The sequence below is a fragment of the Peromyscus maniculatus genome, chromosome 3 (assembly GCF_049852395.1).
Source record: "Peromyscus maniculatus bairdii isolate BWxNUB_F1_BW_parent chromosome 3, HU_Pman_BW_mat_3.1, whole genome shotgun sequence".
In the NCBI taxonomy this organism is placed as follows: domain Eukaryota; kingdom Metazoa; phylum Chordata; class Mammalia; order Rodentia; family Cricetidae; genus Peromyscus; species Peromyscus maniculatus.
In genome coordinates this window covers 70,673,409-70,697,544 of record NC_134854.1, presented here as the reverse complement: position 1 = coordinate 70,697,544, position 24,136 = coordinate 70,673,409, and the positions used below count along the sequence as shown (strand labels likewise).

The 24,136-nt window shown below is 42.5% G+C and overlaps 1 protein-coding gene across 5 annotated transcripts in view; it reads left to right on the top strand.

Annotated features, from left to right (window-relative positions):
* Positions 1 to 2,204: 2,204 nt before the first annotated feature.
* The window catches only part of Lmbr1 (limb development membrane protein 1), a 128,276-nt gene continuing 106,344 nt past the window's right edge, over positions 2,205 to 24,136 (top strand). For 4 of the 5 annotated variants that reach the window (XM_076566718.1, XM_042273296.2, XM_042273295.2 and 1 more), the window contains exon 1: positions 2,205 to 2,548. In XM_076566718.1, the coding sequence (XP_076422833.1) occupies positions 2,483 to 2,548 (66 nt within the window). In that variant the 5' untranslated portion in view covers positions 2,205 to 2,482. The remainder of the gene's footprint in view (positions 2,549 to 24,136) is intronic. The other variant, XM_076566721.1, reaches the window with a different exon arrangement.

Genomic DNA, 24,136 nt, shown 5'->3' with positions numbered 1-24,136 from the left:
CGTATCTTTGTGGTATGATTGAGCATTCCTTGGGTATATGCCCAAGAGTGGTATGGCTGGGTCTTGAGGTAGATCAATTCCCAATTTTCTGAGAAACTGCCATACTGATTTCCACAGTGGTTGTACAAGTTTGCATTCCCACCAACAGTGGAGGAGTATTCCCTTTGCTCCACATTCTCTCCAACATAGACTGTCATTAGTGTTTTTGATCTTAGCCATTTTGACAGGTGTAAGGTGGTATCTCAGAGTCGTTCTGATTTGCATTTCTCTGATGATTAAGGATGTTGAGGATTTCTTTAAATGTCTTTCAAGTATACATTTATCACTTGCACTTCCATGCACTTCTCATCCTTTCTCTTTTCTCTCTGGCTAGTCCCCTTCCTTCTCCCAGGTGGTCTTGCTTTTACTTACATGTCATGTATGTATATATTATTTTAGGTATCAATATAAAACCCATGATCCACAAATGAGTAAAAAATATGCCATATCTGTCTATGTCTGACTTATTTTCCTAAGATTAATCTTGAAGAGGGATGTGGGAAAAGGGTATTCATCAGAGCAGCAGAAGTAATAGGCTGCCCAGCTCCAGCCTGCCTGGGGCTTCTTTTCACCAGCTGCAGGAGTCGCTGGGGGCCACAGGAAGGACAAGCTCTAAGGCACAAGCTTTTCCCCAGTAATGTCATAATTTTGAGTTTCCTATTGACTGGAGCATGTCACACAATCAGGGCCAGATTCAAGGGTGACTGCTTCTCTCTGGAAGAGAGGCAAAAGCTAGAGAGCAGAGGGGTGAGCCAAGGTACCTGGCAGAGGAGTGGGGAGTTTGCATCCATTTTTGAAGCTGACCATCCTGGGTTAAGTTTCAAAAGTGACAAAGACAGTGAAACAACCAAATAAAAGGTGGGTGAGCCTCCACGAATAGCTCTGTAACAGAAATGTAAAGCTTTAAATGGTTGTAGAATCCGATTGGAAAGATGTAAAATACTGTATGCTTTCACTTTCTGGAATAGGTGTCCAACTGCCACACACTTCAAAAGCTGATGTGTTTATCCTTTTATTTGGATAGATTTCCCCACAGATCATCTAGATCAGTTCAGGTGGACATTTAACCTAGTTCTCAGAATGTGGGTGTCCAGAAAAAGAGAACAGGATTCTAGTCTTTTCCTAGTTCTTTAGGGCTGAGACATTTAAAGACATATCAAAGGTGAACTGGTTTGAATCCAACCAGCTGGAAGTTGTTAACTGGATGATCAGCCTGCTGCATTTGGAACACAGGCTGGGAGCATGCCTCAGGTACTCCAAGATCTCCTACCAAATGAACCCAGAAACAAAATTACGAATACTCCTTTAAAAGCTGGGTGGTGGCAGAGGCACACACCTGTGATTCCAGCACTTGAGATGCAGAGGCAGGCAGATCTCTGAGTTCGAGGCCAGCCTATTCTTACGGAGCGAGTTCCAGGACAGCCAGGACTACATAAAGAAGCCTGTCTCGAAAAACCAAGCCAAACAAACAAATACTCCTTTAAACTACAATTTTAAAACAAAGAATGGAGGGGAATTACAGTGTTGGCATATTTAGCAGCGCTCCAAATTAGCGCGTTAAGACCTACAGAGGGCCATGAACCTGAGCTGCCCTGGCTGGGGACCACGCTATCTCTGTCCTCCAGAAAGGCAGTGGCTCTCTTATCTCTACAGAGAGGCTGGGCTTCTGGCTTGTGCCCAGAGCGCTACTGTGCAACCGCTTTCCAGCTTTGCACCTGCTTGGGAATTTCTGTAGTAGACCCCAGTCCGCCTCTGCCCAGGTCTTCTGGCTTAGGCGAGCCTAGTGCTGAGCTCAGATGAGGACAGCAAGGTAGGAACAGGGTTGATCAACCAGAGAGGGTCATCCAAAAGCTTCAGCAAGCTAAAGAGGGAGGGATGCACCTGTGCCTGGATCTCACCACGCCTCCGAATCCCGCCCCCACCAAGGGTTCCGCCTCTAGATCTCTCCCTGCCTGGAGCTTCGGCACCGCCCTTATTCCCAGCCCTGGGCAATGGACAACAAGAATGGATGCCAACACTGCAGGCCCAGCTACAAGATTTCGGCCCTGCCTCACTCAGCACGCCCTAGATACCCAATTCAGTCCCGGGCCCTACAAACTCCGCCCCCACTCCTCCAGCCACGCCCCCGGGCGCCTCGAGACCCTCGACCCACCGCCCCAGGCTCCGAGGCGCGCGTCTCTGACGTACGGCGCCCTCCGAGTGACGCGCAAGTCCCGCCCCGGCCTCAAGCCCCGCCCAGGCGGTGGCCGTTCCCCGCCTCCCGCAGCCTGAGAGCCGCTTCTCCCCGAGCCGAGGCGGCGGCTGGGGCGGCGTTTTCCGTGCCTGTTGCGGTCTAGGTGGCGTTCCTGTCCGGCACCGAGCGGCTGTGCAGCCCCGGCGCCCGCGGGCAATGGTGCGGCGGAGCGCGCGGACGCGGGCGGCCCTGCGGCGGGCATGAAGGAGGATGGAAGGGCAGGACGAGGTGTCGGCGCGGGAGCAGCACTTCCACAGCCAAGTGCGAGAGTCCACGGTGCGTGGCCGGGCGGCTCCCCGGGTCCTGCGCCGCGCGCCGGACCTGGGAGCCGCAGCGCAGACCAGCGCGGTCCCCTGGCTTTTCCCCCCGACCCCCCGCCCACGCTGGCCTTCCGGCGCCCCCACCGGGTCGGCTGAAGACCGACTCCGACGCCCCGCGTCACTTACGTCCTCGGTCACCTGCGACCCGGTCACCTGTTCCCCATCTCCTCACCTATGTCTCTCCTGTCATCCGCTGCCCTCTCCTTTCGTAGGTCTCCCTCGCGCCACCGGCGCTCCCGCCCCTCCTCTCTGTCCTCCCTTCACCCATGCCCCCTCCCGCCGCCACCTTTATCCCTCTCCTATCACCTGTGTCCCCCCCCCCCCCCCGCCGCAGCCCCGCCTGTCACCTGCGTGCTCTCTCCTATCATCTCTGTCCTCCAGTGCCCACCTCTTGTCACTTGCCCTCCCCTCCCATCACTTGCAGCCCTTCCCAGCCCCCACGTCCTCCCCTTCTGTCACTTGTCCCAATCACCTACACTTAATCCGTGCCCATTTCTCCTCTACCCTCCCCATGTGTTCATGCACCTCATCCGCTCCTTTATCACCTGCTTCCCCATCTTCACTTTCTTCCTCACCCGAGTTTATCCCGCATCTCCTGCTGACTCTCCGGGTGAAGGGTGATGGGTGGCTGTCGCCTTTCCTCCTGCCTGATATGGTACCTGGGCTGAGCTGGCTGTGCCTAAGGTGTAGGCGGTGCAGACTGCCTGGCTTCCCAAGCTTCCAGCCCGGCAGTGACTTTGGCCTCCCACTCACATCCCTCCCTCTGTCCCCCCCCCCAGCCCCCCAGCCAGGACAGTTAGTTAAAACACTTCCAGAGGACGGAAGACAGGTCTCAACTGGGAAGGGTGAGAGCAGAAGCCCGCGGTGCTCAGAAGCAGTTGTTCTGGAAAGGGTGGGCCTGCCTGCTTCATCCTGCTGCTTCTAGCAGGTCAGGAAGCCAACTTGACTCCCTAAGTTCTCCTTTGATGAGCACCTGTCAGGATACCCTACAGTCTTATAAACGGGTTTGTTTGTGCCTCCACAACTCTGTCAAGTATGCCCAAGTTATATATGTGCATCCACCCCTCTTTTAGCTCACTTTCCCTGTTCAGTCACACCCTTGGTTTGAGGTGAGCAAATTCTGGTTCAGAGTAGTCCAATTTGTGCAGTTACTGATTTTGAAAATTGAGAATTGTCTTGCCAAATCATACGGGAGTAAAAGGAGATGCATAAATTTGCGTGGATAGAATTTGGTATGGGGCCTTTGGTTTAATTTTTATTTTTTTATTAATTCTTTGAGTATTTCATACAATATATTTTGATCACATTTACCCCCTCTCCAACTTTTTCCAGACCTCTCCCCACCTACTCAAGTTTGTGACTTAGAAAAAAAACCCATTTGAATCAAATTTGTGCTGCCCTTACACTCTTAGGCATGTGGACATTCTTAAGCAAATCCTACCGGTGTACGCCACCATAACTGGCTGGCGTGTGGAAATTCATTGGAGTGTGGTTGACCCATCAGGTACCATACCCTTAAAGAAAACTGACTCTCCCTCTCTCAGCAGTTGTCAATTGCCAGTAACTCCTCAGTGAGGGGTGGGATTTCATGCCCACCTCCCCTCTCCATGATGAGATTTTGTCTGGATTGAGCTTACCCAGGTTTTATGTGTTTTTTCCAAACCACCCTCAGTTCATTTACTGCTTCTGGCTCTTACAATTTTTCTGTCCCCCCTTCCACAATTATTTTAAGCCTCAAGAAGGGGGAGAGTGATAATAGAAGTCCTGCTTAGGGCTGAGCATTCATTCTTTAGTTTCATATTCTCTCACTCTGACCTCTGTTATCAGTCACATACACAGAAAGCATCTCTGATGAAGGTTGAAAGACTCACTAATCTATGGATATGACAATAAATCATTAGGATTGAGTTTAATAGGATGTGCATTTAGCAGCATAATAGTGGTAGGTTCTCTCCTAGGGCCTAGGACTTTTCTAGCCACAGGTTCATGTCTCCAGTAACAGTGCCAGGTAGGATGGATTTCCTTTTGTGGAGTGGACCTTAAATCCAATCAGAAAGTGGTTGGTTACTCCCACAACATTTATGCCACTAAGAAGGAATCTATAATTCTAAGTATGCCGTAGATGCATTTCTTACTAAACATACTTGACTAATCATGGTTTCAGATGCAGAAACAGAGTTTTACTACTGTTGTAGAGGCCTACCTTTTCCCCACAGCTGTAACTTTTGTCTCCTCCAAGAGTAACTGCTCCTATGGCTTCTAATGCCATAGGTTAATTTGCTTTATTTAAAAATATTCATTTATTTTATTTTATATGCATGAATGTTTTGTCTGCATTTATGTCTGTATATCATGTATGTACCTGCTGCCTGTGGAGGCTAGTAGAGGGCACCAGATCCCCTAGAATTGGAGTTACAAGTAGTTGTGAGTTGTCCCATTGCTATGGGCACCAAATATGGGACCATTGAACTACAGTGCCAGCCCAGAGAAGTGGCAGGTTCACTCATTCCTCTGGGTCTGGTGCACTTGGTAATGGATATCTGTTAGCTGCTGAAAGTTCTGTCAGGGTGGATCTGCTTGGCAGACTCATGAATCTGAGACATGGCTGGTACAGCAGTACCTCAACTTCTGAGGGCTGTCTTTGGGAAATCCCAGTGAGCACAGGTGGATATGTTATAATGCATAGTAATAGGCTGAAGTACTTGCTGTATTACTCCTTGTTTTTGCATGTGAGTGGATGTCTAGTTGTTTCAACAACATATATTGTTTTCCTCATTGTATTGTCTTTGTGCTTTGTGAAAGATCAGTTAACTGTATTATATGGTTATATTTCTAGTGTTCCTATTCTGTTCCATTAGTCAATACTTCATCAATACTATACAATTTTGATTACTTAAGCTTTATTTTTACTTTACAAAGTCCTTTGATTTTATTTATTTTTCTTCAAATTGTGCTGATTATTCTATATTTGGTCTCTCCACATAAACTTTAGAATCAGTTTGTTTCTATCTACAAAGTAACTTGCTTGGATTTTGATTGGAATTGCATTCAGTTTGTAGATCAAATAGGAAGAACTAACATCTTTCTGTTCATGAACATGGGCTATCCTATCTCCCATTAATTAAAGCTATTTTTAGATGTCTTTCATCAGAGTTTCATGGTTTTTCTTATGAATATTTTGAATGTATTTTGTTAGATTTATAAATATATACATGCTGATGTAAATGGTATATAGTTTTACCTTTAACTTTTACTTGTCTCTGGGTTGGTAGCGCACACCTTTTCCTTCACAGCTGAGTAATTCTCCACTATGTAAATATTGTATGTACATATATAATATGTAACCATATTGTCTTGGTTAAGTCATCTGTCAATAGGCATCCTAGGCTATTGTGAATGGTACTATAATAAATGCAGGAATGTAGATTTCACTTTCTTTGAGTATACATCCAGGAGCGTTATAACTAGGTTATATGTAATTTTGTTTTTAGTTTTTTAAGGAATCTCCATTTCCATAGTGGCAGTACTGATTTACATGCTTTCCAATGTGTATAAAGGTTCCTTTTTTATTATTTAAAATTTTAATTTATTTTACATACCAACCACAATTTCCCCTCCCTCCTCTCCTCCCATTTCCTCTCCCCACCTCCCTTCTACTCCGCCCCACCTCATCCACTCTTCCTCTTCTATTCAGAAAGGGTAAAGCCTCCTATGGGAGTCAACAAAGCAAGTCATATCAAGTTGAGGCAGGATCAAGCTCCTACCCACTGCATCAAGGCTGAGTGAGGCATCCCACCATAGGGAATAGGTTCCAAAAAGCCAGCTCATGCTCCAGGAACAGGTCCTGGTCCCACTGCTAGGGGCCCCACAAACAGACTGAGCTTCACAACTGTCACCCACATGCAGAGGGTCTAGGTTGGTCCCATGCAGGCTCCCTAGCTGTTGGTCTAGAGTCTGTGAGGTCCCATGAGCTCAGGTCATCTGTCTCTGTGGGTTTCCCTGTCATGATCTTGACCCCCTTGCTCATATAATCCCTCCTCCCTTTCTTCATCTGGACTCTTAGAGCTTGGCCCAGTGCTTGGCTGTGGATCTCTGCATCTGCTCCCATCAGTTACTGGATCAAGGTTCTATGATGACAATTAAGGCAGTCACCAATCTGATTATAGGAGAGGCCAGTTCAGGCACCCTCTCTAATATTGTTAGGAGTCTTAGCTTGTGGATTCCTGGGAATTTCCCTGGCACCAGGTTTCTCCCTAACCCCATAATGACCCCCTCTATCAAGATACCTCTTTCATTGCTCTCCCTCTCCACCCCTCCCCTAACTCGACCATCTTGATCTCTCATGTTCCCATCCCCTATCTCTTCCCCTCTCCTCCCCCGCCCCCTCCCAGTTTACCCAGGAGATCTTATCTATTTCCCCTTCCTGGGGTGCTCCATGCATGTCCCTCTTAGGGTCCTCCCTTTTACCAACTTCTCTGGGGTTGTGGATTGTAGCCTGGTTATCTTTTGCTTTACATCTAATATCCTCTTACGAGTGAGTACATATCATGTTTCTCTTTCTGGGTCTGGGTTACCTTGCTCAAGATGACTTTTTCTAGTTCCATCCATTTGCCTGCACATTTCATGATGTCATTGTTTTTCTCTGCTGAGTAGTACTCCATTGTGTATATATACCACATTTTCTTAATCCATTCTTCAGTTGAGGGGCATCTAGGTTGTTTCCAGGTTCTGGCTATTACAAATAATGCTGCTATGAACATAGTTGAGCAAGTGTCCTTGTGGTATGATTGAGCATTCTTTGGGTATATGCCCAAGAGTGGTATTGCTGGGTCTTGAGGTCATTTGATTCCCAAAATTTTTCTGAGAAATTTGCCATATTGATTTCCAAAGTGTCTGTACAAGTTTGCACTCCCACCAACAGTGGAGGAGTGTTCCTCTTACTCTACATCCTCTCTAACATAAGCTGTCATCAGTGTTTGATCTTAGCCATTCTGACAGATGTAAGATGGTGTCTCAGAGTCATTTTGATTTGCATTTCACTGATAGCTAAGGATGTAATACACAATTCTTTAAGTGTATCTCAGTCATTTGAGATTCTTCTGTTGAGAATTCTTTGTTTAAATCTGTACCCCATTTTTTTTTTCGAGGCAGGGTTTCTCTGTGTAGTTTTGGTGCCTGTCCTGGATCTCACTCTGTAGACCAGGCTGGCCTTGAACTCACAGATATCCACCTAGCTCTGCCTCCCCAGTGCTGGGATTAAAGGCGTGTGCCACCACCACCTGGCTGTACCCCATTTTTTAATTGGATTATTTGGTATTTTGATGTCTAGCTTCTTGAGTTCTTTATATATTTTGGAGATCAGCCCTCTGTCAGATGTGGGGTTGGTGAAGATCTTTTCCCATTCTTATAGGCTGGTGTCTTGTCTTATTGACAGCGTCCTTTGCTTTACAGAAGCTTTTTAGTTTCATGAGGTCCCATTTATTAATTGTCAATCTCAGTGTCTATGCTAATGGTGTTATATTCAGGAAGTAGTTTCCTGTGTCAATGCATTCAAGACTACTTCCCACTTTCTCTTCTGTAAGATTCAATGTAACTGGATTTATGTTGAGGTCTTTGATCCACTTGGACTTTTTTGTGCAGGGTGGTAGATATGGATCTGTTTGCATTCTACATGCCACCATCCAGTTTTGCCAGCACCATTCATTGAAGATACTTTCTTTTTTCCATTGTACATTTTTGGCTTCTTTGTCAAAAATCAGGTGCTTATAGGTGTGTGGATTTATGTCAGGGTCTTTGATTTGATTCCATTTATCCATGTGTCTGTTTTTATGCCAATACCAAAATGTTTTTATTACTATAGCTCTGTAGAAGAGCTTGAAGTCAGAGATGGTGATACCCCTGGAAGTTCCTTTATTGTACAGGATTGTTTTGGCTTTCCTGGGTGTTTTGTTTTTCCATGTGAAGTTGAGTGTTGTTCTTTCGAGCTCTGTGAAAAATTGTATTGGGATTTTGATGGGGATTGCATTGAATCTGTAGATTGCCATTTTTACTATGTTGATCTTACCTATCCAAGAGCATGTGAGATCTTTTCATTTTTTTGATATCTTCAATTTCTTTCTTCAAAGACTTAAAGTTCTTGTCATACAGGTCTTTCACTTGTTTGGTTAGATTTACCTCAAGATATTTTATGCTATTTGTGCCTATTATAAAGGGTGATGTTTCTCTGATTTCTTTCTCAGCCCATATATCATTTGTATATAGGAGGGCTACTGATTTTTTTGAGTTAATCTTGTATCCTGTCACTTTATTGAAGGTGTTTATCAGCTTTAGGAGTTCCCTGGTAGAATTTTTGGGGTCACTTATGTATACTATCTTATCATCTGCAAATAGCAAAGTTTGACTTCTTTCTTTCCAATTTGTATCCCCTTGATCTCCTTTTGTTGTCTTATTGCTCTAGCTAGAACCTTGAATGCTATATTGAATAGATATGGAGAGAGTGGACAGCCTTGTCTTGTTCCTGATTTTAGTGGAATCGCTTTGAGTTTCTCTCCATTTACTTTGATGTTGGCTGTTGGCTTGCTGTATATTGCCTTTATTATGTTTAGGTACGTTCTTTGTGTCCCTGATCTCTCCAAGACCTTTATCATGAAGGGGTGTTGGATTTTGTTGAAGGCTTTTTCAGCATCTAGTGAGATGATCATGTGGTTTTTTTCTTTCAGTTTGTTTATATGGTGGATTACATTGGCAGATTTTCATGTGTTGAACCATCCCTGCATCTCTGGGATGAAACCTACTTGATCATGGTGGATGATTTTTTTTGATGTGTTCTTGGATTCGGTTTGCAAGTTTTTTTTTTTTTTTTTTGAGACAGGGTTTCTCTGTGTAGTTTTGGTGCCTGTCTTGGATCTCATTCATTCTGTAGACCAGGCTGGCCTTGAACTCACAGAGATCTGCCTGGCTCTGCCTCTTGAGTGTTGAGATTAAAGAGGCGTACCACCTTAATACTGAGTATTTTTGCATCAATGTTCATGAGGGAGATTGGTCTGTAATTCTTATTTTTGTCTTTGTGTGGTTTGGGTATCAGTGTAACTGTAGCCTTGTAAAAAGAATTTGGCAATGTTTCTTCTGTTTCTATTGTCTGGACCAACTTGGAGAGTATTGGTATTAGCTCTTCTTTGAAATTCTGGTAGAATTCTGCACTGAAACCATCTGGCTCTGAGCTTTTTATGGTTGGGAGACTTTTGATGACTTTTTCTATTTTCTTAGGGGTTATAGGTCTATTTTAATTGTTTATCTGGTCTTGATTTAATTTTAGTATGCAGTACCTATCCAGACAATTGTCCACTTCTTTTACATTTTCCAGTTTTGTGGAGTACAAGTTTTCTAAGTATGACCTGATGATTCTCTGGATTTCCTCACTGTCTGTTGTTACATCCCCCTTTTCTTTCCTTCCTTCCTTCCTTCCTTCCTTCCTTCCTTCCTTCCTTCCTTCCTTCCTTCCTTCCTTCCTTCCTTCCTTCCTTCCTTCCTTCCTTCCTTTTTGTGTTTTTACGAAACAAGGTTTTCTGTGTATCTTTGGAGCCTGTCCTGGAACTCACTCTGTGGTCCAGGCTGGCCTTGAACTCACAGAGATCCACTTACCTCTGCCTCCCGAGTGCTAGGATTAAAGATGTACGCCACCACTGCCTGGCCTTCCTTTTCATTTCTGATTTTGTTAATTTGTATATTCTCTCTGCCTTTTGGTTAGGGGTTTGTCTATCTTGTTGATTTTCTCAAAGAACCAACTCTTTGTTTCAATGATTCTTTATATTCTCTTTGTTTCTATTTTATTGATTTCAGCCCTCAATTTGATTATTTCCTGTCATCTACTCTCCCTGGGTGAGTTTGCTTCTTTTTGTTCTAGAGCTCTCAGGTGCTATTAAGTCACTAGTGTGAGATTTCTCCAAAATCATTATATAGGCACTTAGTGCTATGAACTTTCCTCTTAGTACTGCTTTTGTAGTGTCCCTTAAGTTTGGGTATGTTGTGCATTCATTTTTATTGAATTCTAGGAAGTCTTTAGTTTCTTTCTTTCTTTCTTCCTTGATGCAGTGGTGATTCAGTTGAGCATTATTCAGTTTCCATGAGTTTGTAGGCTTTCTGTAATTTGTGGTGTTGTTGAATTCTGACTTTAAGCCATGGTTGATCCATTAAGATACAGGGAATTATTCCAGTTTTTTTTGTATCTGTTGAGATTTGTTTTGTGACCAAGTATGTGGTCAGTTTTAGAGAAGGTTCCATGAGGTGCTGAGAAGAAGGTATATTATTTTGTGTTTGGGTGAAATGTTCTGTAGATACTTGTTAAGTCCATTTGAGTCATAACCTCTGTTAGTTCCCTTATTTCTCTGTTAAGTTTCTGCCTGGCAGATCTGTCCATTAGTGAGAGTGAGGTGTTGAAGTTTCCCAGTATTCATGTGTGGGCTTTGAAGTGTGATTTAAGCTTTAGTAATGTTTCTTTTGCAAATGTAGGTGCCCTTGTATTTGCACCCTAAATGTTCAGAATTGAAACTTAATCTTGATGGATTTTTTTTTTTGTGATGAATATGAAATATCCTTCTCCATTTCTTTTGATTAATTTTAGTTTGAAGTCTATTTTGTTAGATATTAGGATAGCTACACCAGCTTGCTTCTTAGGTGCATTTGATTGCAAAATCTTTTCCCAAGCCTTTACTCTGAAGTAATGTCTGTTTTTGAAGTTGAGGTATGTTTCTTGTATGCAGCAGAAGGATGGATCCTGTTTTCGTATCCATTCTGTTAGCCTGTGTCTTTTTATAGGCAAATTGAGTCTATTGATATTAAGAGATATTCATGACCAGTGATTGTTAATTCCTGTTATTTTTTGGTTTGGTTTTGTTGTTGGTGGTGGTAATGTGTTTCCTTTTTTGGGATTTGCAGGTGTGAGATTATCTATTGCCTGTGTTTTTTTGGGTGTAGCTAACGTCCTTGGGTTGGAGTTTTCCTTCTAGTACTTTGTTTGGGCTGGATTTATGGATTGGTATTGATTAAATCTGGTTTTGTCATGGAATATCTTATTTTCTCCGCCTGTGGTGACTAAAAGTTTTGCTGGGTATAGTAGTCTGGGCTGGCATCTGTGGTCTCTTAGTGTCTGCAAAACATCTATTCAGGACCTTCTGGCTTTCAGTGTTTCCATTGAGAAGTCATGATTCTGCTAGGTCTGCCTTTATATGTTATTTCACCTTTTTCCTTCTCGGCTCTTAATATTCTTTCTTTATTCTGTATATTTAGTGTTTTGATTATGATGTGGTGAGGGAACTTTTTTTTGGTCCAGTCTATTCGGTGTTCTGTAAGCTTCTTGTACCTTCATATGCATGTCCTTCTTTAGATTGGGAAAGTTTTCTTCTATGATTTTGTTGACTATATTTTCTGTGCCTTTGAGCTGGAATTCTTCTCCTTCTTCTATTCCTGTTATTCTTAGGTTTGATCTTTTCATGGTGTCCCAGATTTCTTGGATTTTTTTGTGTTAAGAGTTTGTTGGATTTAACATTTTCTTTGATGAATGAATCTATTTCTTCTATATCTTCAACGCCTGAGATTCTCTCTTATATCTCTTGTATTCTGTTGGTTAATGCTTGCTTCTGTAGTTCCATTTCCAGAATTCCCTCGTTTTGTGTTTTCCTTATTGCCTCTGTTTCAATTTTCAAGTCTTGAACTGTTTCCTTCACCTGTTTGTTTGTTTGTTTGTTTTTTGGCTTTCTTGAAGGGATTTATTGATTTCTTGCAATTTTGTTTGCTGTTTCTTCGATTTCTTTAATGGAGTTTTTCATTTCCTCTTTAAGGGCCTCTATAATCTTCATAAAATTATTTTCAAGGTCGTTTTCTTCTGCTTCATCTGCGTTGGGATGTTCAGGTCTTCTTGTTGTAGAACCACTAGGTTCTGGTGGTACCATATTGCTCTTTAGGTTGTTGAATGTATTCTTACCCTGCCATTTACCCATCTGGGTTTGGGATAATTATAGGTACAGGTGTTGATTCTTGTGGTGTCTTTGTTGAATGGGTATTTTGTTCCTTTACTGTCTGTTTTCTTTATTGTCTTTTGGCCTGAATGGCCAAGGGTTCTGGTGGTTGGCTGGTTGTCAGGTTGAGTAGAGCTGAGGTTTGTGGGGGTTTGGGTGCCTAGATTCAGTGTATCATCCAGTTCTTCTGGCTGGTGTGGACTTTACTTGTGTCTATGGGGTCTGTTCTTCCAAATGGTGTGAGCTGTGCCTGTGCCTATGGAGTCTGTTCCTCTAACTGGTGTAGGTTTTTCCTGTGCCTGTTCTTCCAACTGGTGTGAGTGGGACTTGTGTCTATAGTATCTGCTGATGTAGCTGGAGAGGGCTGTTCATGGGCAGGATGCTGAGGTAGGTGGGATTGGGCAGCTGAGTGGGTCTCTTCTTCCAACTGGTGTAGGTGGTGCTTGTGCCTATAGGAGCTGCTGTCCTTCTAACTGGTGAAGGTGGAGCGTGTGCCTTTAGAGGCTGTTGATGTTTCAGGGGATGGTTGGCTAAGGGGAGGATGATGGGTTTGGTGTGTTTGGGCGGCAGAGTGGGCCTTGTAGGTTACAGAGGCTGTGGGTGGCGGTGGTGGTGGAGCAGCCTGCCCACAGGACTCTTACCTGCTGGCCGGATGCTAAAGATTCCTTTTTGCCTACATTTTCATCAGCATTTTGGATGATTGTCATTTTGGTTGAGATGAAATGGAGCCTCAGTGGAGTCTTGATTTGCATTTCCCTGATAGCTAAGGATGTTAAGCATTTAAAAATATATTCCTTGGCCATTTATGTTTCTTTTTTTTTTAATGAGAAGTATCTGTTTAGATCATGTGTTTTGTTTATTAGATTATTTGTTCTTTTGCTATTAAGGTTTGAGTTAAAATATTCTAGTTATTAATTCTCATTCAGGTGAATAGCTGACAGATTTTCTCCTACTCTGTGGATTGACACATCACACTGTTGTTTCCTTTGCTCCCTAGATGCCTTTTAATTTGATGTAATTTCATTTGTCAGTTCTTGCATTTATTTCTTTAGCTATTGGAGTTCTACCAGGCAGTGATTCCCGTGTGCTTCCCTCTTGTAGTTTCAAGTCCTACATTTAAGATCTTCAACCTATTTTTCAGTTGGTTTTTGTGTAGAGTGAGAGCTGGGGATCTAGTTTCAACCTTCCAAATGTGGATATTCAATTTCCCACTACCATTTGTATAAGAGGATGCCTTTTCTTCACTGTCTAATTTTTGGAACCTTTGTTAAGAACCATATAGCTGTAGATGCATAGTTTATTTCTTGGTCCATTATTCCATTGGTTTACATGTTTGCTTTTATTCTGCATACATGCTTATTTTGTTAGTATGGTGCTGTAGGGTATTTTGAAGTCAGAATTGTGGTACCTTTATTGATCATACTGTTTTGTTCTGTTTTTCTCTCTCTCAGGATTGTTTGGATACTTGAGGTCTTTATGACTCCAATAATGTTTTGGTTACTTTTTATAGTTCTGTGGAAAATGTCAGTATTTTGATTGGGATGCACTGGATTTGTAGATTGCTTTTGGTAGTATGCCATTTTTAATAGTATTAATTCTCTTAATCTAGAAACATTGGAGGTATTTCCATCTTCTAGTGTCTTCTTCAGTTTTTTGAGTGCTATATAGTTTTCATCATAGATATCTTTAATAGTTTTGGTTACATTTGTTCCTACCTATTTTTTAACTTTATTTTTAGTTTTATATCTTTTATTTTTAGTATTATAATTACTAAGAAAATAATAAGAAAATTATTATTTCTTAACTTTCTTCTCTACAAGTGTTCCAATATACTCTTTCTTTCTTTCCTTCAAATTAATATTCTCTTTTTTTTAATTAATTGTTTGGTGGTTTGAATGACAGTGACCCCACAGGCTCATAAATTTGAATGCTTAGTACTCAGTTGGTGGAACTGCTTGGGAAGAATTAAGAGGTGGTCTTATTGGAGCAGGTGTGTCCCTGGGGAGTGCTTGAGGTTTCATAAGTCCATGCTGGTTCCAGTTAGCTCTCTCTGCCTGCTGTTTGTGGATCAGGATGTAAGCTCTGATGCAGTGCTATGCCTGAATGCTACCATGAGCCCTGCCATGATGATCGTGAAACTATAAACTCCAATAAACCATTTCTTCTATAAGTAGCCTTATAGAAGTCATTTTCACAGAAGTAGAAAATCAAGACAGAGGTTGTTACCAGGGAGTGGGCTATTGCTGTGACAGTGCTGACCATACTGTTTTGGGGAGAAATATGTAAGACCTTGGGACTTTGGACTAGGAAAATGGTTGAATGCTCTAGGTGGTGTTTAATGAACCACCATAGTAGGAGCTTAGAAGATATTATTACTGAGAGCTATGTGGACAATTGAATCCCAGCTCAAGAGGTTTCATTGGGGAACAATATTAGCAACTGGGCTAGAGATCATTCTCATGATATTTTGGCAAAGAATATCACTGCTTTTTGCCCTTGTCTTAAGAACCTTCTTGAGGCTAAATTGAAAAGCTTTGGACTAATTTCATTGACAGAGATTTCAAGACAGACTAATATTGACTCTGCTACATGGTTATTAGTGATTACTCTTATGCAGGCCTGCAATGAAAATGAGCAAGCAGTGCAAAAAGAAATATAAAACATATAGTTTAAGGAGAAAAAGAGAAATTTAATGTTGGAACCAAGGTTTATGCTGAAAAGAGATAAGGAGAAATGGAATAAAGAGCTTGATGTCCTTCTTGTGATACCCTACCTAGCCAATCCTGCAGCTCATGAAAGGAAAAGGCCTATGGAATTATCTGTTCCTAGAAAAGAAGCAGCAAAGGAAAGTATGCAAATGTAATGCAAGGAGGGGCCAGGCTCCATCCTAAGCATGCAGCAGAGCCTGCCAGCATTGGCCTTGTGGTTCTGACCTTAGAGTCATGAAGGATACAGGAGTGAAAGCGTTATGGAACCTTCTTTCAAAGTTAAGGAAAGCTGCTGAGGCCAACTTGTGGCAGTATAGTCCTTGCATGGAGGCCTGTAGAGGCCATAGTACAGAACTTTGAAAGTGAACCTGGATTGTGTTTGAGACCCTAATATGTTGGAGATGCTAGGGCCATGGAATACTTCCAAGAAGAGCTGTATACAGGGTAAGGAACCAGCTTCAGAGGCCGGGGGGTGGGGGTAGGGTGGGGGGAGCTGTGTAAGTCCTTTGACTTTGGATATAGAGCTACAGGATTTAGAGTTTGCCCTGCTGATTTTTGGTCTTGCTTTGGTCCAGTATTTCCTCACTATATCCCCGTTCTTTTGTTTTGGAACAGTAATGTATATTCTGTTATACTGTATGTTGGAAGTGTGATCTGCTTTTTTATTTTACAGGAGGTTTTACAATTAGGAGATTGCCTTGAGTCTCAGAAGAGACTTTGGACTTTTAAACTGTGTTTGAGACTGAAAGACTATGGGGACTTGTCTGTGAAAGACTATGGCGACTTTTGAAGTTGAACTAAATGCATTTTGTATTATATGGTCAGGGGAGCCTATACATACCAGGGAGTGGAATGTGGTGGTTTGAATGAGAATGGCCCTATATGTATTTGAATAGTTGGTTCTCAGTTGGTGGAACTGCTTGGAAAGAATTAGGTGTGGCCTTGTTGGAGGAGATATGTCACTAGGGGTTTCAAAGCCCATGCCAGTCTCAGTTGTATATGACTGTTACCCCAGTGCATGGAGAGTTGAGACAAATGGATCCTGAGGGTTTACTGGCCAGTCATATGATCTTTTAATATGCTGTTGAATTCCATTTATACCTATTTTATTGAGGATTTTTGCATATGTATCCATATATTGGTTTATAGTTTTTATATCTTACAAGGTTTTGGTAGCAAGGTAATATGGGCTTTGTAGGATGAGTTTGGAAGTATCTCTTCCCTTTCTATTTTATGGAATAATTTAAGGATCTACTTTGTCTACCTTTTAATTTATTTCATACTTTTTAACTTAACTCCAGTTCATCAAAATTGAAGTTCAATCCCAGCACTCTGGAGGTGGAGGCAGGTGCATCTCTGAGTTCGAGGCCAGCCTGGTCTACATAACGAGTTCCAGGACAGCCAGGGCTACAGCTGTATATTTATCCATCTATCCATTCATCTGTCCATCCATTTGTACATGTGTGGTGCATTAATACCTGGAGCTCACTGCTTTGGTTTGAATGGCTGCCCAGTAAACCCCCAAGATCCACTTGTTTCAGTTTCCCGTGCACTGGGTTGCAGATGTACGTGTGTGCTAGGGGTCTGAACTCAGGTTCCCATGCTTGTATAGCAAGTGTTTTGCTCACTGAGCCATCTCCCTGGTCCGTTTCATCTTTCCAATATTTTTTGAAAATAACTGTTTGAGTCTTTGTGTCTTTCATTAATATGGATTTTTAAGTTTTCCTTGTCATTGGGTAATTTCAAAGAAGTACAATTTAAATTTACTTTAATTGGTGGTTAGTTTGTAAACTTTCTAAATACTTATGTCTTATCTTTTGGATTAATAATGTTAAAATAAATCTGGTACAGACTTATGAGCCTCTCAGTAATAGCTCTAGGCTCTCAGGCTGGGTAGAGATGTTTCTGGTCCTGCTTGGTATCTTTCAAATTTAGATCTTAAATAAGATAAATAGTAAAATTTCATTATAATGCACCAGCTTGTATTTAAGTTCAGTGTTACACCTGGAATTTCAGACTATTAACTTTTGACAATACACATTAAACTTAGGTCACTGGGGACTAGGTCCTTCAGTTCAAATCAGGTCTAAAGGCATGGGGCTCCCAAGGGCTTGGATCACCTTCTCCACAGGCTAGATGTCACTGAGAAGTGCTGTGGGTTTCTCTGGGAGGGGTGATAGCATGACTGTTCTTCTCTGGCAGCCGAAGAAAGCTCATTGTCTTCGGAGCCCTGCCAAGCACTGAGCTCGCCCATCTTCTCCTGTCAGCTGTATCTCACCTTTAGTGGTGAGTTGCTGTAATACTTTACTCTTTTTTTTTTTTTTTTTTCCTTAGAGATTTGCTGTTGTGGTTCCTGGAGTGCAGGGAGATTAGAAGGCATCATCATAGCTTGCTTTCAGTTCACTCATCCATAAGTGAGGTCTTGAAACCTCACACAAGAAAAGATATGTTCATTTGGAGGAGAACCTGTGTGCAGTCCACCTTGGGAAGCCACACAAAGTTGCAGTCAGTTCTTTGGTTTCCATCCCAGTCTCTTCTATTTATGGCCAGTAGCTTTTATTCCATGTGAGCAGCACTTTTAGAATTTATAGCTTTACCTGTACTCTTAAATGTATTGCTTCTCCTTGGTTTCCTGCTCTGCATTGTGGCTCCTAGGGCCTTTTGTTCATTAACTTTCATTATTTATCATCCACTTCTATATGAACTCCCTGGAATTTCTGAAATTCCTTTCACTTTTAAATGTCATATAAAAAAATTCTAAACATCTTTGGTGAAAACCTCTATTCTTATTTTTGGGGGAATATTGAAGATCTATTTTAGTTTACAATTTTTCTATTTGAGAATTTTGTGTATGCATACAATGTATTTTGATCTTGTTCATCCTCCACTCATCCCCCTGACTTTTCCCAGATCCACCCCTGACCTGCTTCCAACTTAGTTTCCTTTCACCTGCCCCCCCCCCCTCCATCAAGCCCAGTTTATGCTGCCCATATACTTGTGAGTATGGGGCCATTCACTGAAGTGTGGTTGACCTACCAGTGCCATGCCCTTAAAGAAAACTGACTGTCCCTCCCCCAAAAACCTTTAACTCTCTGTAGCTAAGGTTAGGGCTTGTGAGCCCCTCCCACTTTGTGCTGGAATCAAGTTGACCGACTTGATCTTACACAGATCTTGTTCAGGTAACCCAAACTGCTATGAGTTCTTGAGTGCAGTGAGCCTATCATGTCCAGAAGACAGGTTTTCTCTGGTCCTCCCCAATCCTTTGGCTCTTGTAGAACTTCAGTTTCTTCTTCTTCCACCAGAACATCTATTCTTCTGTCCTTGGTTCTTTCACTGCAGCTAGATGTCTGCTCTGGCTCCTGCTTTTCTGTTCCTCAGCCTGTCCTTGGCTTCACTTTTTTCCGGTCTTCATGGGTCTCACTTTGTTTTGCATTTTCATAAGCCAGTGCTTCTCTAGGTGTGGTCACGGGCTTCCTGGGCCTGTTAAACCTGGGAAAATGATAGAGCCTGTGAAGAACTCGCAGAATGGAACTGGAAGGGTGCTCAGCCCAGGAGCCAGAGGAGTGCAGCTGGTAAAGGCTGAGGAAAAGGGAAGCCATTAGAGAAGGAAGGACACTACTGATGGAGGTTGCTGATGGAGACCAAGGAACTTACACCTGTAGTTTGGCTAGTGGGTCTTCACTCCCACTGCCTAGGTCCTTTGAGCTACCCAGTGGGCATGAAGTCAGATTAGTGACTAGAAGAACGAATGAATGATGAAAAGGTAGAAAGCTGTGGAAGTACAAGCTATTATTTTGAAGAGTTTGGCTGGAGAGAGAGAGGGCAGGTTGGAGGGGTGCAGGAAGAGAAGCAAAGAAGTGAGATCAGGGAGAAGGGAGAGAAACTGAAAGTCGGAAAGTATCTGGGCTGTTAGGATCATCAGGTGGTTGATGTTTCTTGGGGACTCGAGCTACATCAGTATCAGAATCAAGCATCATGTTTGACATCATTGTCAGGCCTTAGGTGTCAGGAATTCTAGCCTGGGTTTGCCTGGAACATTAAAGACTATTTAATCTCAAGTTGTCCCTTGCTTTTGTTATATTTTTCTATTTTTATTTATTTATATTCTCCAACTTTCCATATAGAATTTTGATTTGATAAATTGTACAAAGGGAATGAAAGGCAGCACAAGAGGTAATTTAGATAAACCTCCTTACCTAGCAACTGAACTCAAATATTTGTGCTCACCTTCCCCCTTTCCCTTCTTTAAAACTGAGGACATCATAATGGGCTGTCAATAGACAATAACTAAATTACAGCATGTCCAGTGATGCTTGGGGTATGCTTAGGACGCACCAGCAGCAAAGGCATTGGGGTACACACCTTGTCAAGATGTCATCTGAGGAAGGGTTGTGGGACAAAGGATAAGAGATTCAGACATCTGAGAGTTGGCTTGAGAAGCAGAGACAATAGTGATCCCAAGAGTCTGATGTAGGATGGGTCTGGGGTGCTCAAATGAAGAGGAAAATAGGAGATGAGAGTGGAGATTAGTGCAACTGCCCTCTTCCTCCTCTGTCCCCCTCTCAGGCCCTGCTCCTTTCTCTTTCTAACTCTTCCCAGAATCTACATCAGCCAGGTTTTTGTCTCCACTACAACTCTTTTCAAAGTTGCAGTGACTTCCCAGTTGTCAACTGCACCACCATCATTATTATGGTCCTCCTCCTCTCCTCTTTTTCTCCACTCCCTCCTCATTTCCCGCCTCTTCATTCAGAAAGATTGTCTGTCAGTCCCTTCCCCTCTTCTGTGTTTTGGCTGCTGGATTATTCATTCTATCTTCCGTGACTTTTCTCATCTTTTACAAAAGCCTCCTGACTTTGACTTCCTCCTTACAATCCCTTTGTTTTGTTGTAGCACTAGGGAAGGACTCCAGTGCATTTCTTTTGCTTGCACTTCTCTTTCCAAGCTCTTCCTGGAATCCACTTCAGCCAAGCCTTTGTCACCAGTACTCCAGAAAAACAGCTCTTGTCAAGGTTGCAGTGACTTCCATGGCACCAAACCCAGTTGTCAATACTCTTTCCTCATCTTGCTTGGCGGGTCAGCAGTATTTGACACTGTTGCAAATTCCCTTTTCCTTCATGTGGGTCAGGAGATGTGCAGGCCCTTGGTGCCCCGCCTTGGTGCCTGCTTGTTTGGCAGCCTCTACACCTGCTGAACATCTGAGAATTGCGCTTTGCTTTCAGACTTCTCTTCTCTGCCTGCTTTTGCATCTCAGCCTTAGGACATTGTGTGTCGTCTGCTGATTATTTTTTATTTTTTAACTTGAAACTAACCTTTCCCTCTGAACAGTGTAGACCTGTATACAGACCTGCTCACTCAGCTTTCCACCATCATAGTGTATACTTCAAACTCAGCAGAGCCCGTCCCTCCTCCGGACCACTCCTTTTGTAATCGTTCCCGGCTGAGGACTTGGCAACGCAGTCTTTCCAGTTTCTCAGAACTTTGTGTTTATTTTTACGAGTCCTAGCAGGCCTGCTTTCAAAACATTCACAACTCAATCATTTCTTTTTTTTTTTTTTTTTTTTTTTTTTTTTTTTTTAGATTTATTTATTATGTATACAGAAGAGGGTGCCAGATCTCATTACAGATGGTTGTAAGCCACCATGTGGGTGCTGGGAATTGAACTCAGGACCTCTGGAGAAGCAGTCGGTGCTCTTAACCTCTGAGCCATATCTCCAGCCCACAACTCAATCATTTCTTAATGCCTCACTCCGCAGCTCTGAGTGATGGCTCTTCTGCATTGTTTTGTGCTCATTTTTTTTCCTGGTCTCTGCTTTTGTCCTTGCAACTAGGATGAGTTTCTTCACTGAATCTGATCATGTCACCCCTCTGTTCACAATCTTACATGGATTCCTGTCTCCCTCAGGGAAAGAGCCAACCTGGAAGTTACCATGTGTAAGTACCAGCACCTGGAACAAAGTCCTCTGTGCACTGGACTCCTGTTAAGCCCTAGGCTCATCTCTTATTCTTCCCTTTTGTTTGAACACACCAGAGGCATCTTGTCTCAGGACTCTGACATTATTATTGTCTCTGCATCACGCACTGCTAGTCTTGCTCCTCTTGTCCCATCATTCATCCTCAGATGACATCCTGCTGAGATGAGCCGCCACTGTTGATGGTACTTTCTATTTTCCTAGGCCCAGACTGACCATCCTTAGACACACTGCAATTTAGTTGCCTGTTATCTATTTGTATTGCTATTTCTCTCTCTGGAATGTGAGTGTCACAAGGGTGCACCTTACTTACTAGTATCCCTAGTATTAAAATGGGTTCCTGGATGTAGTAAACCCCACAGATAAACTCAGACAGCCTCTGCCAGCTACCTGACGTCAGACTTGAACCTTATGGCTCATTGTGTTACTGCCAAGTTACTCTTCTTTCCTTGCTCGTAGAACCTGACTTCCATTGCATTGTAGGCCATTAGTTCTTCTTTTTTTTGAATTTTTTAAAATTATTTTTATTTTATAATTAATTTAATTTTACATATCAGCCAGATTCCCCTGTCCTCCCTCCTCCTAACCCCCAGCCTTCCCCCCCAACCCACCCCCCATTCCCACTTCCTCCAGGGCAAGGTCTCCCCTGGGGATTCAGCCCAGCCTGGTAGATTCAGTTGAGGCAGGTCCAGTCCCCTCCTCCCTGTACCAAGGCTTAGCAAAGTGTCTCATCATAGGCCCTAGGTTCCAAAAAGCCAGCTTATGCACCAAGGACAGGTCCCGGTTCCACTACCTGGGGGCCTCCTAAACAGTCTCAACTGTCTCACTTATCCAGAGGGCCTGGTCCAGTTCCACGGGGGCTCCTCAGCTATTGGTTCACAGTTCATGTGTTTCCACTAGTTTGGCTATTTGTCCCTGTGCTTTTTCCAATCATGGTCTCAATATCTCTTGCTCATATAATCCCTCCTCTCTCTCGCCGATTGGACTGATGGAAGCAGATGCAGAGATCTACTGCCAAGCCCCAGGAGGAGCTCCAGGAGACCATTATTTCTTTATGTTTCTTCACCATTTGGTTTTCTTTTTGACCCATTTTTTGTGCTTCAGAGGATTTTAGGAGTAGGTTCTAACTCTACTAACATCCTCTTGTTAGCCTGGGTTCTAACAGTCTTCATGCTTCAGGACAAGTGCTGGATTGTCTTTTACCACTCTCCCACATGTATTGAGAATGTTGACACTCAGTTTGTAGTGCTCCTCTCCATTTTCAGTGTTGTTTTCTAAGTGGTATCATTACAGGGGTGACAACCACCTAAAGTCTTTGTTATCATATTCTACCAACTCATCCCGAGAGGTCCATAGATATCATCTTTCTGAAAGACTTCATATTTTTTCCACGTGCTCCATAAGCTTGACTGAAGCTTTATTTTTAGCATTTGGTCTTTGATGGATATCTTGTTTCTTGACCTTCTCTCTTTACCCATTTGTTGCCCTAACTCTGACAAAAGGAGTGCATTGTAGGCATAATGACTCAAATAAAAATGGGCAAAAGACCTGAGTGGACCTTTCTCAAAAGAAGACAGACAATGGACAACAGGTATATGAAAATGTACTTAGCATCCTTTGTCATAGAGAAATGGAAAGGAAGACTCACTTCATACCTGTTGGAATGGCTGCTTCCAAAGAGCAAGAGAGAAGTGCTGTTGAGGACATGGAAAAAAGGAAGCCTTGCATACTACTGGCATCAGAACAGCTGGCTTGCCCTCCAGAATGCAATGCAAATATGCCAAGTGGTCCACCTCTTCCATTCTGGATTCACATTAAAAGAAAATGAATTGATTTATGAGAGACACTGTGCTCAGTGTTCACCATGTGAGGTTACAGAAACAACTGATATGTGCATCAGTAGATGAATGGGTAAAGAAAATGTGGTAATCCTTACATGTACCATTTAGCCTTAAGGAAATTGTGCCATTTGGGACAACAAGGGATAATCTGGGGATATTCTGCTAAGTAAAGTCTGCAGATATAGAAAAATAGGTACTGAATAATCTCATTTGTGCATGGGATCTAAACAATTTGAGCCCATAGAGCTAGAGAGTAGAATAACAGTTCAGGGATCAGAAAGAGAGCTTCCAGGTTGAGGTGTGGCCAGTGGATGCCAAAGTTCCTTGGAGTGTGAGTTTAGTAGGACTGCTGTGTGAAATAGTAATGTGGTGAAGAACAGTGCACTGTGTGTTAAAAACCTGAGAGTATATTGTAAATTCTAATCAGTAAAGATGGTAAGCTGACTCTCTTCCCTCCATTAAATAGCACAGTGGAGGAGGGCACTGCTGTGCATGGGTAGCAGAATCTGAGATCATATATAGTAATACCATACAGTTTTTATTAGACAAAGTAATATGACTTAAACCACAGCTGAACAAAGAATTTAACTTTGATGTGTGGTGTGTTTATTGAAGTTATTTTTATCCACATTGATCTGTGATGCTTCTTTTATGCTAAAGCTGCATGTGATTGACTCTGTCAGGTTGTGTTACTGGCACATCCTTTACATATTATTGAAGCTCTTAGGATGCCTTGCTTTTCAGGACGGCAATGTGTGCTCATTGATTTCAGTCTTCAGAATTGTTGATAATAGTTTGACTTTTCACACTTCCACATGACTTTGAAAAACATTAATCAAGTTATGAAAAGAGAATTTTCCAGTGGGCTTTCTCACCAAAATATTATTAAACTAGGATACTGCAGATCTTTAGAACTGACCAGTTCATATACATTAATATTTTTTATCAAAATGTTATATTTGTGAAATGTCCAAAAATTTCACTTTTCAATAGTTTAGATCCTTCATTTTTTT